Consider the following 15,555-nt stretch of genomic DNA (forward strand, 5'->3'; position numbering starts at 1 on the left):
AATGATGATACTGTTTACCTTATACTTCTAGTGATGCATGGAAGGTACAGTACATGGTAAGCTCGAAGAACATCGTTTAAGTAAGGTACAGTGGTAAAAGCTGTGAACCACCGAGGATATGTGACTTTTAAAATATCTACACTAGAAAATGAAGTTATATGCGTTTCCAGTTCATTCTGGTTTACACCTGCAGAGGAGATGCGGTAAGCGTGTGCAGTGCTGTGAATGGTAACACAATTGTCCCTACTCCACGGGACACCAAAACCCAAACTTTCTTTCATCAGACTTCTTTCTAACTAATGATGTTAGAGGAGGAAACACGCTCAAAGGGATTCGTTCCTGAATAAAATAACAGTTCCTTGATTTTTATCACGCTTTAATTTAATCGTAATTAACCTCATGATTCTATATATACAGTATATATATATATATATATATATATATATATATATATATATATATATATATATATATATATATATATATATATATATATACCTAACGCTATCTTTGGTATTAGATCACCACAGAGCACATGCAGTGAGCTCACGCGTTGGCCTCAGGTCTTGGGTTAAAGAAGAATCTTTTGCTGAACCCAATGTTGGTAAACGTGGGCACCACACCGGGCGCTGCCTTGCGGTATTCAGCGAGAAGCGCCCTGTATAGCTCGTCGAGGTCCTTGTGGTGAGCATGGTGTGCCAGAGTGCGGCACAGCGCCTTGGTGAAGGGCGTGCCGTCCCTGGTGAAGGTGTAGTTGGTGAAACCTCCGCTGCTGGAGTGCACACACCACGTCTCGCAGCGGCTCGTCCAGTCTGCCATGTTGAGGAGCGGCGTAGCCTTGGATGTTTTGGATGTGGTTCTCTCTGTATTGGCCGTGGCACAGATCCCACAGGAACACCTTGGGCTTGTCTTTCAGGTGAGGACACTGCGAGTCCTTGAAGAGGTCGAGCACCCACTGAGTGTGTAACAGTTGCATATCGCTGGTGAGGAACTGTTGACGAGACGTGCCGTGGCTGGAGATGACGAAGACGAGGCACGAAGCCTGCCGAACCTCCTGCATGTCCCGCAGCCTCGTCAGCTCGTGCCTGGTCTGGTCGGCAGTGAGGAGAAATGAGTGTGGCCGGTGTAGCCCATCTTGTTGAACACGGTGGCCAGATTGTGGGCGTCGGCTTCGGAACCGCCAAGGTGCAGGTCAGGGCGATACTGGAAAGCACCGTAGTTCAGGACACACACGTAGCCGGGAGAGGAGTCGTTGGTCTGGTACACGTCTTGCCCGCCAGCCGCCACCTCGGAGGGAGCCACCTGCAGCCTCAAGGAGCCCATCTTTTCAACGAAACGACATTGTGTTACAACTTTGAACGTGTGCTTGCAGGACTGCTGAAACAGTGTTAATCAGGCCATTTGTTAGTTCAGCTTATAATTGACAAGTGTTGAGACGAAAAGCAAAATCCACAAACACCTACCGGCAGCTGGTGGAGGGCGGCGCTGCGGCCTCTCGGTGTGGATGATTGATCCAACTTGCTAGAGACTCCTGATATTCGGGGCTGTCGTGGAACAGTGTCTGTTAGTAGTGTTGGTTTTGGGTTTGACAGATGAGGTGCTCATGTGAATTGTCAAGAATATACAAGTGACGGTAATGTAACAATCCGTCAGATTTATACAGGTACGCAAACAACTTTATAATTCACCTTTGGTGCGTTATTCAATCCAAACATGGGAGCGGTCTGCTGATCCCGTCCTAGGGCGCGGGCCAGCTGGCGGGCAGTGGTGACCCGCAGCTCTCGCACCAGTGCGCCGCCCACCACGCCCCCAGCCTCCGTGTCGGGGTCAGCGCCCACATTCAAGAGATCTTTGATCTTGGCATTGTCCCACTTCAGAACCGCGTCAAACAGCGGCGCACAAAGCTGAAATGGTTCGTTGTTTCTTTAAAGGTCTTCAAATGAAAATATTACTGCAGCAAGAATTCATTGAGGAGATCGACTCCTGGGAACAAAATTAATGACTGGTGTAAGATGCAGAGTTCATTGCATTTCTTGAACTTGTGTTGTGCGGGACCAGCTGGCTTACCAATTGCTTGAAAGTGTAGCCATAGCGGTCACGTTTGGTGATATCCAGGAAAGGGTCACGCAGCAGTGCACTCAGCACCTGGGTGTGGCCCTTCCTGGCCGCCAGGTGAGCCGGCGTGCTGCCGTCTGCGTTGACAGCGTTGGGGCTTATGAACTGCATCACGAAGAGTGCCACGGACACCTGGTTGTGTTCTGCTGCCACGTGCAGCAGTGCTGCCGCGAAGCACGCTTGGCCCCGTCTTCCGTAGCAGCTGCTGCACGCACCTCAGGTAACCGTCCTTCGCCGCACTCACAATTGCTTGGCGAGCCTGAGTGGAATAAGACCGTGATCAGCAATGGCTGTGCTCGGAACACTGCATTCAGTCAGTACTGGTGACATTTGCAGAGGTACTCTGTATCAACACAAAAACACGTGTATTCACCTGTTTCGCTGTCATGTTGGCGTGATGCGAGTGTTTGTTGCGGTGGATGGGCGTAACGATTCCGCTGCTCTTCTGGGTCCCGAGGTCATGCACAGCGACCGCCTGTTGCACCAAGCACACACCATTAGAATGTAACCCTTTTGCTCACATGCAACAAATGGTATAGCAGTGATCGCTGTTTACACATGGAACACTCACGAGAATTGGGCATCGCAGATCCCAGTCTCCCTCGCCCCCCAAGCTCACCTGAGGCGTGACGACGTTAGCAGTGCGTGGTGCCATCGTGGTCAGTCACTTGACGCAGTGCCACACCAGCAGGTTGTGTGTTGCAATTGTTGATGTCCTTCTCTTCCTTTCTGTATTATTTCAGCTTCCACATGCAACGAGCGGTAACTTTTCCCAGGGAAGTTTACTATTGGTCAAAGTCTGTCTTGTTTAGATGATCAAAACACGTGGTGAAGATTCCAGTTGCGTAAATTGTTGCTGTTGTGTAACAGTGATGCTGCTGTGTCCTCTCTGAGTGCAGCCCGTGAGAGGAGTGAGTGTGAACGACGGGTGCCGGGTTTATAAGGCCGCGCCAACTGCCAGCCATACAGGCGAGTTGGAACGTGTGCAAGTCCCTCCCGCCCCCTAACTCTGTGACGTTGTCGTGACGTAGCTTGCACCGCGCCACACGTACTGGCCTGTTGCCTGAGAGATAGATATGCACACAAACACCTTCTCTACCTTACTTCCTTACGCATCCCTCACTCAAATTTTCTGAATAAGGTTATGTTCAAGTGTACACATCTCGTCCAGAACCCCTGAGTTATAAGGCCATCTACCCGAACCCCCAGTAATCTGACATCGGACAGAATGTCAATTCAATGACTGTCGCTAATTCAATATACAATGGTACAATGGTTGTTAGTAGATCAGCCATCTAAATACCCTTGAAGTCTTATAGAATATCAATTCAGTGACTGACCCTAACTCAATATGCAATGGTACTGCTACTGCAGAGGAGCAGCCATCAAAGTACCCTTAATCAAAAATATTCATGTGAACCCCAGGTTGAGACCCCATCGCTGAAGATAAGATATCTCTACTAACAGGTAATTCATTTCTTTCCTTTTACTTTTTAAGAAACTTTTTTTTCTACGAACATGGAGACACATCCAAAATAATTTATGATTAAAGGATTTCATTTTTTATATATGAAAAGACCAGACGAAAAATGTTGACCATGAAAGTTTGTCAATAAATTATGTGTAGATTTTTTACTAGTTATTTTTAAACTTTGTTGCAAATCGCAGTATGATCAAGGTAGATATTGTCATGTACGCACAGTTCCTATGGACATGAAGGAATATTCAACAGACACACAATGTGTGCTTTAACTAAGGAACATTTCTTGATTGCCAGATAAAAAACTGGGGAAAAATTTTGGAAATAAAACCAGAATTAGTTTAATTCTAATTAAGGAAATGTACAAAAAAGTCTTGATAAAAATTAACTCATTTCTAAACTTACTTTGAAATTGAAATATGGTTGAAATTCAAAATTATTAACTCCTCTCCCCTCACATGAGCAATAAGGACTAATTGATATACCAACAATGTGTGCTTTTTTAGGTAAGGAACATGCCTTTATCATCAGATGATTTTCTTAAGGAAAAATACACAAACCTTTGTAAAATTATTCTGCAACCAATAGAATTTCAAACCAAAAAATGTCACAAAAACTATTGTTATAGAAAAATTAATATCAATCACATATATGTATTTTGTTCTAGACTTTGTCTAAAAGTGAACATTGGTTAAAGTTAGATATTGTAATCTTCGTATCGTTCCTATAAACACAAGAGAATATCCAACATACTTATAGTGTGTCTTTTCTAGGTAAGGAATATATCTATCATTTTTTCTTCCACTTTTCTGAACGTCAGGACATGGAAAATAGTATTTTTTTTTTCATTACCACTCATCGCTCCCAATCCTCGCCATCACTATCCATCCTCTTAGACAGATCTAATTACAACTTACCACACCCAATAACCACGCCATCACTCTTTATCATCATCCTATCTATGTATGGCCCCACGTATCATCCATAGACCCACAAGCCAGGAAGTCCGCCTGCACCATTATGTTTTCGTCAAGTCTCAAGTCTTCAGCCAGCCAGAGATCCAGTGTCACATGGAAGAAGTCGCTATGGATTCCAGGGAGGTGTTAGCCATTACTAATTCGTGTGGTTGGTTCGATGTGACCTGCCTTCTGTTTTTGAGTCTTTCCATTATACACTGTTTTGTCTCATTTTACACCATGTGGGCTTTTCACGGGAATTCATGGGCTGAATGGGGTACTTTTTAGGGTACCTCCTATCTCGAAGCCCACCCGCTAGGAAACCGTTGTCCCGAGTTCACGAAGCCCAGCCTACACTGAGACCTAACCTAACCTAACCTATTCTGCAGGTGTTTGTTCCGCGAGTTATCACCTTTGAATATGTAAGCTTCAAGCCGCCAGTCAGAAGCGGCCAGATGTCCTAGACCCACCACCACCAACCACGTGAAGAGTTTCTTTACTTCTACTTTTTTTTTTTTTCATGTAACCCTAAGGATCGAGGTGTTTTACGTAACACACACACACACACACACACACACACACACGGCCCGTTAGCTCAGTGGTTAGAGCGCTGGCTTCACAAGCCAGAGAACCGGGGTTCGATTTCCCGACCGAGTGGAGATATTTGGGTGTGTCTCCTTTGACGTATAGCCCCTGTTCACCTAGCAGTGACTAGGTACGGGATGTAAATCGAGGAGTTGTGACCTTGTTGTCCCGGTGTGTGGTGTGTGCCTGGTCTCAGGCCTATCCGAAGATCGGAAATAATGAGCTCTGAGTTCGTTCCGTAGGGTAACGTCTGGCTGTCTCGTCAGAGACTGCAGCAGATCAAACAGTGAATTACACACACACACACACACACACTCTCTCTCTCTCTCTCTCTCTCTCTCTCTCTCTCTCTCTCTCTCTCTCTCTCTCTCTCTCTCTCTCTCTCTCTCTCTCTCTCTTTATAAAATGAGACCAGCCAAGATGGATACGAAGGGGTAGAAGTAATTTGATAATGTTTTGGTGACGTCACATAAGCGTACTTTTGTAATGAAAACCGAAAGATTCTCCATCAGATATCGAGCACACCGTAAACCGGACAGGAATCTGCAAGGACTTGAAAAAAGAAAACGCCTATAACATTTAAAGAAAACAGTAAAATGGTGATCAAGAAGAAAGAAATATAAAGTCATGGAAAACGAGATTTAAAAGTTGAATTTTGAAGCAGAAAATAAAACGATATTATTGTCTTAAGATTACTGTTTCCTTCATCTTGTAGTCAAGTTCGTTCCTTCTATCAGCTTAAGTCCAAGAGCTTCTCATTCAAACCTTTTTTCCTGCATCTTTTGCTGGTGCATGTGAATGATTGACGTTCAGAGGTTCAAACGTGTATCATCAAAGATTCATGGATGTTAAGTATAACAACATTCCTTTGGAAATGTAGTATTTAATAAAGTAACCACTAAAATTAGATCCATAAAATTTTTTTGCCTAAATATCTGTGCACACTATATGCTGACAGATTCAAACCCAGAGTCCAGATATTCGCATACACACTAACCTCACCAGACGAGTGCATACATCTTTAAATTATGATTCCGCTATAAGGTAGTATTGAGACTCGTGTCTCTGTACAGCAGCGTTCTCCAGCGACCACAGTGCCTAGCACCTCACGGGCATACTTAACGTTATCTTTGGTATCAGATCAGTACATACACACATGGTGAGAGCACAAGCAGTGAGCTCACGCGTTGGCCTCAGGTCTTGGGTTAAAGAAGAATCTTTTGCTGAACCCAATGTTGGTAAACGTGGGCACCACACCGGGCGCTGCCTTGCGGTATTCAGCGAGAAGCGCCCTGTATAGCTCGTCGAGGTCCTTGTGGTGAGCATGGTGTGCCAGAGTGCGGCACAGCGCCTTGGTGAAGGGCGTGCCGTCCCTGGTGAAGGTGTAGTTGGTGAAACCTCCGCTGCTGGAGTGCACACACACCACGTCTCGCAGCGGCTCGTCCAGTCTGCCATGTTGAGGAGCGGCGTAGCCTTGGATGTTTTGGATGTGGTTCTCTCTGTATTGGCCGTGGCACAGATCCCACAGGAACACCTTGGGCTTGTCTTTCAGGTGAGGACACTGCGAGTCCTTGAAGAGGTCGAGCACCCACTGAGTGTGTAACAGTTGCATATCGCTGGTGAGGAACTGTTGACGAGACGTGCCGTGGCTGGAGATGACGAAGACGAGGCACGAAGCCTGCCGAACCTCCTGCATGTCCCGCAGCCTCGTCAGCTCGTGCCTGGTCTGGTCGGCAGTGAGGGAGAAATGAGTGTGGCCGGTGTAGCCCATCTTGTTGAACACGGTGGCCAGATTGTGGGCGTCGGCTTCGGAACCGCCAAGGTGCAGGTCAGGGCGATACTGGAAAGCACCGTAGTTCAGGACACACACGTAGCCGGGAGAGGAGTCGTTGGTCTGGTACACGTCTTGCCCGCCAGCCGCCACCTCGGAGGGAGCCACCTGCAGCCTCAAGGAGCCCATCTTTTCAACGAAACGACATTGTGTTACAACTTTGAACGTGTGTGCTTGCAGGACTGCTGAAACAGTGTTAATCAGGCCATTTGTTAGTTCAGCTTATAATTGACAAGTGTTGAGACGAAAAGCAAAATCCACAAACACCTACCGGCAGCTGGTGGAGGGCGGCGCTGCGGCCTCTCGGTGTGGATGATTGATCCAACTTGCTAGAGACTCCTGATATTCGGGGCTGTCGTGGAACAGTGTCTGTTAGTAGTGTTGGTTTTGGGTTTGACAGATGAGGTGCTCATGTGAATTGTCAAGAATATACAAGTGACGGTAATGTAACAATCCGTCAGATTTATACAGGTACGCAAACAACTTTATAATTCACCTTTGGTGCGTTATTCAATCCAAACATGGGAGCGGTCTGCTGATCCCGTCCTAGGGCGCGGGCCAGCTGGCGGGCAGTGGTGACCCGCAGCTCTCGCACCAGTGCGCCGCCCACCACGCCCCCAGCCTCCGTGTCGGGGTCAGCGCCCACATTCAAGAGATCTTTGATCTTGGCATTGTCCCACTTCAGAACCGCGTCAAACAGCGGCGCACAAAGCTGAAATGGTTCGTTGTTTCTTTAAAGGTCTTCAAATGAAAATATTACTGCAGCAAGAATTCATTGAGGAGATCGACTCCTGGGAACAAAATTAATGACTGGTGTAAGATGCAGAGTTCATTGCATTTCTTGAACTTGTGTTGTGCGGGACCAGCTGGCTTACCAATTGCTTGAAAGTGTAGCCATAGCGGTCACGTTTGGTGATATCCAGGAAAGGGTCACGCAGCAGTGCACTCAGCACCTGGGTGTGGCCCTTCCTGGCCGCCAGGTGAGCCGGCGTGCTGCCGTCTGCGTTGACAGCGTTGGGGCTTATGAACTGCATCACGAAGAGTGCCACGGACACCTGGTTGTGTTCTGCTGCCACGTGCAGCAGTGTGCTGCCGCGAAGCACGCTTGGCCCCGTCTTCCGTAGCAGCTGCTGCACGCACCTCAGGTAACCGTCCTTCGCCGCACTCACAATTGCTTGGCGAGCCTGAGTGGAATAAGACCGTGATCAGCAATGGCTGTGCTCGGAACACTGCATTCAGTCAGTACTGGTGACATTTGCAGAGGTACTCTGTATCAACACAAAAATACGTGTATTCACCTGTTTCGCTGTCATGTTGGCGTGATGCGAGTGTTTGTTGCGGTGGATGGGCGTAACGATTCCGCTGCTCTTCTGGGTCCCGAGGTCATGCACAGCGACCGCCTGTTGCACCAAGCACACACCATTAGAATGTAACCCTTTTGCTCACACATGCAACAAATGGTATAGCAGTGATCGCTGTTTACACATGGAACACTCACGAGAATTGGGCATCGCAGATCCCAGTCTCCCTCGCCCCCCAAGCTCACCTGAGGCGTGACGACGTTAGCAGTGCGTGGTGCCATCGTGGTCAGTCACTTGACGCAGTGCCACACCAGCAGGTTGTGTGTTGCAATTGTTGATGTCCTTCTCTTCCTTTCTGTATTATTTCAGCTTCCACATGCAACGAGCGGTAACTTTTCCCAGGGAAGTTTACTATTGGTCAAAGTCTGTCTTGTTTAGATGATCAAAACACGTGGTGAAGATTCCAGTTGCGTAAATTGTTGCTGTTGTGTAACAGTGATGCTGCTGTGTCCTCTCTGAGTGCAGCCCGTGAGAGGAGTGAGTGTGAACGACGGGTGCCGGGTTTATAAGGCCGCGCCAACTGCCAGCCATACAGGCGAGTTGGAACGTGTGCAAGTCCCTCCCGCCCCCTAACTCTGTGACGTTGTCGTGACGTAGCTTGCACCGCGCCACACGTACTGGCCTGTTGCCTGAGAGATAGATATGCACACAAACACCTTCTCTACCTTACTTCCTTACGCATCCCTCACTCAAATTTTCTGAATAAGGTTATGTTCAAGTGTACACATCTCGTCCAGAACCCCTGAGTTATAAGGCCATCTACCCGAACCCCCAGTAATCTGACATCGGACAGAATGTCAATTCAATGACTGTCGCTAATTCAATATACAATGGTACAATGGTTGTTAGTAGATCAGCCATCTAAATACCCTTGGAAGTCTTATAGAATATCAATTCAGTGACTGACCCTAACTCAATATGCAATGGTACTGCTACTGCAGAGGAGCAGCCATCAAAGTACCCTTAATCAAAAATATTCATGTGAACCCCAGGTTGAGACCCCATCGCTGAAGATAAGATATCTCTACTAACAGGTAATTCATTTCTTTCCTTTTACTTTTTAAGAAACTTTTTTTTTTTCTACGAACATGGAGACACATCCAAAATAATTTATGATTAAAGGATTTCATTTTTTATATATGAAAAGACCAGACGAAAAATGTTGACCATGAAAGTTTGTCAATAAATTATGTGTAGATTTTTTACTAGTTATTTTTAAACTTTGTTGCAAATCGCAGTATGATCAAGGTAGATATTGTCATGTACGCACAGTTCCTATGGACATGAAGGAATATTCAACAGACACACAATGTGTGCTTTAACTAAGGAACATTTCTTGATTGCCAGATAAAAACTGGGGAAAAATTTTGGAAATAAAACCAGAATTAGTTTAATTCTAATTAAGGAAATGTACAAAAAAGTCTTGATAAAAATTAACTCATTTCTAAACTTACTTTGAAATTGAAATATGGTTGAAATTCAAAATTATTAACTCCTCTCCCCTCACATGAGCAATAAGGACTAATTGATATACCAACAATGTGTGCTTTTTAGGTAAGGAACATGCCTTTATCATCAGATGATTTTCTTAAGGAAAAATACACAAACCTTTGTAAAATTATTCTGCAACCAATAGAATTTCAAACCAAAAAATGTCACAAAAACTATTGTTATAGAAAAATTAATATCAATCACATATATGTATTTTGTTCTAGACTTTGTCTAAAAGTGAACATTGGTTAAAGTTAGATATTGTAATCTTCGTATCGTTCCTATAAACACAAGAGAATATCCAACATACTTATAGTGTGTCTTTTCTAGGTAAGGAATATATCTATCATTTTTTCTTCCACTTTTCTGAACGTCAGGACATGGAAAATAGTATTTTTTTTTTCATTACCACTCATCGCTCCCAATCCTCGCCATCACTATCCATCCTCTTAGACAGATCTAATTACAACTTACCACACCCAATAACCACGCCATCACTCTTTATCATCATCCTATCTATGTATGGCCCCACGTATCATCCATAGACCCACAAGCCAGCAAGTCCGCCTGTACCATTATGTTTTCGTCAAGTCTCAAGTCTTCAGCCAGCCAGAGATCCAGTGTCACATGGAAGAAGTCGCTATGGATTCCAGGGAGGTGTTAGCCATTACTAATTCGTGTGGTTGGTTCGATGTGACCTGCCTTCTGTTTTTGAGTCTTTCCATTATACACTGTTTTGTCTCATTTTACACCATGTGGGCTTTTCACGGGAATTCATGGGCTGAATGGGGTACTTTTTAGGGTACCTCCTATCTCGAAGCCCACCCGCTAGGAAACCGTTGTCCCGAGTTCACGAAGCCCAGCCTACACTGAGACCTAACCTAACCTAACCTATTCTGCAGGTGTTTGTTCCGCGAGTTATCACCTTTGAATATGTAAGCTTCAAGCCGCCAGTCAGAAGCGGCCAGATGTCCTAGACCCACCACCACCAACCACGTGAAGAGTTTCTTTACTTCTACTTTTTTTTTTTTCATGTAACCCTAAGGATCGAGGTGTTTTACGTAACACACACACACACACACACACGGCCCGTTAGCTCAGTGGTTAGAGCGCTGGCTTCACAAGCCAGAGAACCGGGGTTCGATTCCCCGACCGAGTGGAGATATTTGGGTGTGTCTCCTTTGACGTATAGCCCCTGTTCACCTAGCAGTGACTAGGTACGGGATGTAAATCGAGGAGTTGTGACCTTGTTGTCCCGGTGTGTGGTGTGTGCCTGGTCTCAGGCCTATCCGAAGATCGGAAATAATGAGCTCTGAGTTCGTTCCGTAGGGTAACGTCTGGCTGTCTCGTCAGAGACTGCAGCAGATCAAACAGTGAATTACACACACACACACACACACACTCTCTCTCTCTCTCTCTCTCTCTCTCTCTCTCTCTCTCTCTCTCTCTCTCTTTATAAAATGAGACCAGCCAAGATGGATACGAAGGGGTAGAAGTAATTTGATAATGTTTTGGTGACGTCACATAAGCGTACTTTTGTAATGAAAACCGAAAGATTCTCCATCAGATATCGAGCACACCGTAAACCGGACAGGAATCTGCAAGGACTTGAAAAAACGAAAACGCCTATAACATTTAAAGAAAACAGTAAAATGGTGATCAAGAAGAAAGAAATATAAAGTCATGGAAAACGAGATTTAAAAGTTGAATTTTGAAGCAGAAAATAAAACGATATTATTGTCTTAAGATTACTGTTTCCTTCATCTTGTAGTCAAGTTCGTTCCTTCTATCAGCTTAAGTCCAAGAGCTTCTCATTCAAACCTTTTTTCCTGCATCTTTTGCTGGTGCATGTGAATGATTGACGTTCAGAGGTTCAAACGTGTATCATCAAAGATTCATGGATGTTAAGTATAACAACATTCCTTTGGAAATGTAGTATTTAATAAAGTAACCACTAAAATTAGATCCATAAAATTTTTTTGCCTAAATATCTGTGCACACTATATGCTGACAGATTCAAACCCAGAGTCCAGATATTCGCATACACACTAACCTCACCAGACGAGTGCATACATCTTTAAATTATGATTCCGCTATAAGGTAGTATTGAGACTCGTGTCTCTGTACAGCAGCGTTCTCCAGCGACCACAGTGCCTAGCACCTCACGGGCATACTTAACGTTATCTTTGGTATCAGATCAGTACATACACACATGGTGAGAGCACAAGCAGTGAGCTCACGCGTTGGCCTCAGGTCTTGGGTTAAAGAAGAATCTTTTGCTGAACCCAATGTTGGTAAACGTGGGCACCACACCGGGCGCTGCCTTGCGGTATTCAGCGAGAAGCGCCCTGTATAGCTCGTCGAGGTCCTTGTGGTGAGCGTGGTGTGCCAGAGTGCGGCACAGCGCCTTGGTGAAGGGCGTGCCGTCCCTGGTGAAGGTGTAGTTGGTGAAACCTCCGCTGCTGGAGTGCACACACACCACGTCTCGCAGCGGCTCGTCTAGTCTGCCATGTTGAGGAGCGGCGTAGCCTTGGATGTTTTGGATGTGGTTCTCTCTGTATTGGCCGTGGCACAGATCCCACAGGAACACCTTGGGCTTGTCTTTCAGGTGAGGACACTGCGAGTCCTTGAAGAGGTCGAGCACCCACTGAGTGTGTAACAGTTGCATATCGCTGGTGAGGAACTGTTGACGAGACGTGCCGTGGCTGGAGATGACGAAGACGAGGCACGAAGCCTGCCGAACCTCCTGCATGTCCCGCAGCCTCGTCAGCTCGTGCCTGGTCTGGTCAGCAGTGAGGGAGAAGTGAGTGTGGCCGATGTAGCCCATCTTGTTGAACACGGTGGCCAGATTGTGGGCGTCGGCTTCGGAACCGCCAAGGTGCAGGTCAGGGCGATACTGGAAAGCACCGTAGTTCAGGACACACACGTAGCCGGGAGAGGAGTCGTTGGTCTGGTACACGTCTTGCCCGCCAGCCGCCACCTCGGAGGGAGCCACCTGCAGCCTCAAGGAGCCCATCTTTTCAACGAAACGACATTGTGTTACAACTTTGAACGTGTGTGCTTGCAGGACTGCTGAAACAGTGTTAATCAGGCCATTTGTTAGTTCAGCTTATAATTGACAAGTGTTGAGACGAAAAGCAAAATCCACAAACACCTACCGGCAGCTGGTGGAGGGCGGCGCTGCGGCCTCTCGGTGTGGATGATTGATCCAACTTGCTAGAGACTCCTGATATTCGGGGCTGTCGTGGAACAGTGTCTGTTAGTAGTGTTGGTTTTGGGTTTGACAGATGAGGTGCTCATGTGAATTGTCAAGAATATACAAGTGACGGTAATGTAACAATCCGTCAGATTTATACAGGTACGCAAACAACTTTATAATTCACCTTTGGTGCGTTATTCAATCCAAACATGGGAGCGGTCTGCTGATCCCGTCCTAGGGCGCGGGCCAGCTGGCGGGCAGTGGTGACCCGCAGCTCTCGCACCAGTGCGCCGCCCACCACGCCCCCAGCCTCCGTGTCGGGGTCAGCGCCCACATTCAAGAGATCTTTGATCTTGGCATTGTCCCACTTCAGAACCGCGTCAAACAGCGGCGCACAAAGCTGAAATGGTTCGTTGTTTCTTTAAAGGTCTTCAAATGAAAATATTACTGCAGCAAGAATTCATTGAGGAGATCGACTCCTGGGAACAAAATTAATGACTGGTGTAAGATGCAGAGTTCATTGCATTTCTTGAACTTGTGTTGTGCGGGACCAGCTGGCTTACCAATTGCTTGAAAGTGTAGCCGTAGCGGTCACGTTTGGTGATATCCAGGAAAGGGTCACGCAGCAGTGCACTCAGCACCTGGGTGTGGCCCTTCCTGGCCGCCAGGTGAGCCGGCGTGCTGCCGTCTGCGTTGACAGCGTTGGGGCTTATGAACTGCATCACGAAGAGTGCCACGGACACCTGGTTGTGTTCTGCTGCCACGTGCAGCAGTGTGCTGCCGCGAAGCACGCTTGGCCCCGTCTTCCGTAGCAGCTGCTGCACGCACCTCAGGTAACCGTCCTTCGCCGCACTCACAATTGCTTGGCGAGCCTGAGTGGAATAAGACCTTGATCAGCAATGGCTGTGCTCGGAACACTGCATTCAGTCAGTACTGGTGACATTTGCAGAGGTACTCTGTATCAACACAAAAACACGTGTATTCACCTGTTTCGCTGTCATGTTGGCGTGATGCGAGTGTTTGTTGCGGTGGATGGGCGTAACGATTCCGCTGCTCTTCTGGGTCCCGAGGTCATGCACAGCGACCGCCTGTTGCACCAAGCACACACCATTAGAATGTAACCCTTTGCTCACACATGCAACAAATGGTATAGCAGTGATCGCTGTTTACACATGGAACACTCACGAGAATTGGGCATCGCAGATCCCAGTCTCCCTCGCCCCCCAAGCTCACCTGAGGCGTGACGACGTTAGCAGTGCGTGGTGCCATCGTGGTCAGTCACTTGACGCAGTGCCACACCAGCAGGTTGTGTGTTGCAATTGTTGATGTCCTTCTCTTCCTTTCTGTATTATTTCAGCTTCCACATGCAACGAGCGGTAACTTTTCCCAGGAAGTTTACTATTGGTCAAAGTCTGTCTTGTTTAGATGATCAAAACACGTGGTGAAGATTCCAGTTGCGTAAACTGTTGCTGTTGTGTAACAGTGATGCTGCTGTGTCCTCTCTGAGTGCAGCCCGTGAGAGGAGTGAGTGTGAACGACGGGTGCCGGGTTTATAAGGCCGCGCCAACTGCCAGCCATACAGGCGAGTTGGAACGTGTGCAAGTCCCTCCCGCCCCCTAACTCTGTGACGTTGTCGTGACGTAGCTTGCACTGCGCCACACGTACTGGCCTGTTGCCTGAGAGATAGATATGCACACAAACACCTTCTCTACCTTACTTCCTTACGCATCCCTCACTCAAATTTTATGTTCAAGTGTACACATCAGTCTCTATGGGAAAATAATGTGGTACATTTTTGTACTAAGTAAAGTCAACTTTGACAGTTATTGATTTGCCCTCAAAGTCCACCCAGCTTTTTGTGATCTGTTCCTGCTTTGGCTATTACCGGTTTATTCGATACCAACCCTCGATATTAACAAACTAATTAATGTGGACAGATAGCAGGAGTAACATTATCTTGCAGCCGGTACTGTTTACCTACACATGATTTTCTGATAGTAAGTGCTTTGCCACACTATCTCGTGATCCACATCCTGAGAGTGATTTGATGAGTTACGCATACGGTATTCGGACGCTTTCTTCTTAGTTGTAGCTGAAGTGAAGAGTGGTAGTAATTGTTGTCTTACTTGCTTCCTTATGTAAAGAAGACGCCATGTGTGTATGTTAAGTAGTCTTTTCTCTTCATAGGGACGGAACATAGGTAATAATGTTTACTGGACTCATTAACTACAACAACAACAACAACAACAACAACAAGGAAAACAAGAACTTGAAAAACTTTATTATAATAATAATTATAAATATCATTATTATTATTACTACTACCACTAATAATAATAATAATAATAATAATAATAAGTAAAAATAATATGGGTAATAATTTTGTAATTTTTTACTATTATAATTATTATAAATATTATTTTTTCTTTATTTCATTATCATCATCATTATCAGTACTTTATTCATTATTATTACTTCTTAGTATTATCATTATTATTAGTTATCATTATTATTATTATTATTATTATTATTATTAC

At 46.0% G+C, this 15,555-nt stretch overlaps 3 protein-coding genes across 3 annotated transcripts; all 3 read right to left on the reverse strand.

Moving 5' to 3' along the window:
* Positions 1 to 493: 493 nt before the first annotated feature.
* Positions 494 to 2,770, reverse strand: LOC123517723. The gene is given in 8 exon segments (XM_045278111.1): positions 494 to 787; positions 789 to 1,078; positions 1,111 to 1,323; positions 1,464 to 1,544; positions 1,689 to 1,904; positions 2,068 to 2,279; positions 2,437 to 2,590; positions 2,687 to 2,770. Coding segments are annotated over 8 exon segments (1,491 nt in total). The 3' UTR covers positions 494 to 546.
* A 3,210-nt stretch (positions 2,771 to 5,980) lies between these two features.
* Positions 5,981 to 9,138, reverse strand: LOC123517439. The gene is made up of 6 exons (XM_045277483.1): positions 8,514 to 9,138; positions 8,266 to 8,367; positions 7,843 to 8,151; positions 7,464 to 7,679; positions 7,239 to 7,319; positions 5,981 to 7,096 (listed from the first exon to the last, which is right to left on the reverse strand). Exons 1-6 carry the CDS (start codon positions 8,547 to 8,549, stop codon positions 6,317 to 6,319), a joined length of 1,524 nt encoding a protein of 507 aa, XP_045133418.1. The 5' UTR covers positions 8,550 to 9,138; the 3' UTR covers positions 5,981 to 6,316.
* Positions 9,139 to 11,719: 2,581 nt separating this feature from the next.
* Positions 11,720 to 14,403, reverse strand: LOC123517440. The gene is made up of 6 exons (XM_045277484.1): positions 14,252 to 14,403; positions 14,005 to 14,106; positions 13,582 to 13,890; positions 13,203 to 13,418; positions 12,978 to 13,058; positions 11,720 to 12,835 (listed from the first exon to the last, which is right to left on the reverse strand). Exons 1-6 carry the CDS (start codon positions 14,285 to 14,287, stop codon positions 12,056 to 12,058), a joined length of 1,524 nt encoding a protein of 507 aa, XP_045133419.1. The 5' UTR covers positions 14,288 to 14,403; the 3' UTR covers positions 11,720 to 12,055.
* Between the last annotated feature and the right edge of the window lie 1,152 nt (positions 14,404 to 15,555).

Source organism: Portunus trituberculatus, chromosome 42 (assembly GCF_017591435.1).
Source record: "Portunus trituberculatus isolate SZX2019 chromosome 42, ASM1759143v1, whole genome shotgun sequence".
In the NCBI taxonomy this organism is placed as follows: domain Eukaryota; kingdom Metazoa; phylum Arthropoda; class Malacostraca; order Decapoda; family Portunidae; genus Portunus; species Portunus trituberculatus.

Excerpts from the sequence above, each read along its gene's own strand:
- LOC123517439 (XM_045277483.1), bottom strand. The coding sequence starts at position 8,549 with ATGGCACCACGCACTGCTAACGTCGTCACGCCTCAG. Across the intron at positions 8,368-8,513 it reads CTAACGTCGTCACGCCTCAG|GCGGTCGCTGTGCATGACCT; the intron begins GTGAGCTTGGGG and ends TTGGTGCAACAG. Across the intron at positions 8,152-8,265 it reads CCAACATGACAGCGAAACAG|GCTCGCCAAGCAATTGTGAG; the intron begins GTGAATACACGT and ends TATTCCACTCAG.
- LOC123517440 (XM_045277484.1), bottom strand. The coding sequence starts at position 14,287 with ATGGCACCACGCACTGCTAACGTCGTCACGCCTCAG. Across the intron at positions 14,107-14,251 it reads CTAACGTCGTCACGCCTCAG|GCGGTCGCTGTGCATGACCT; the intron begins GTGAGCTTGGGG and ends TTGGTGCAACAG. Across the intron at positions 13,891-14,004 it reads CCAACATGACAGCGAAACAG|GCTCGCCAAGCAATTGTGAG; the intron begins GTGAATACACGT and ends TATTCCACTCAG.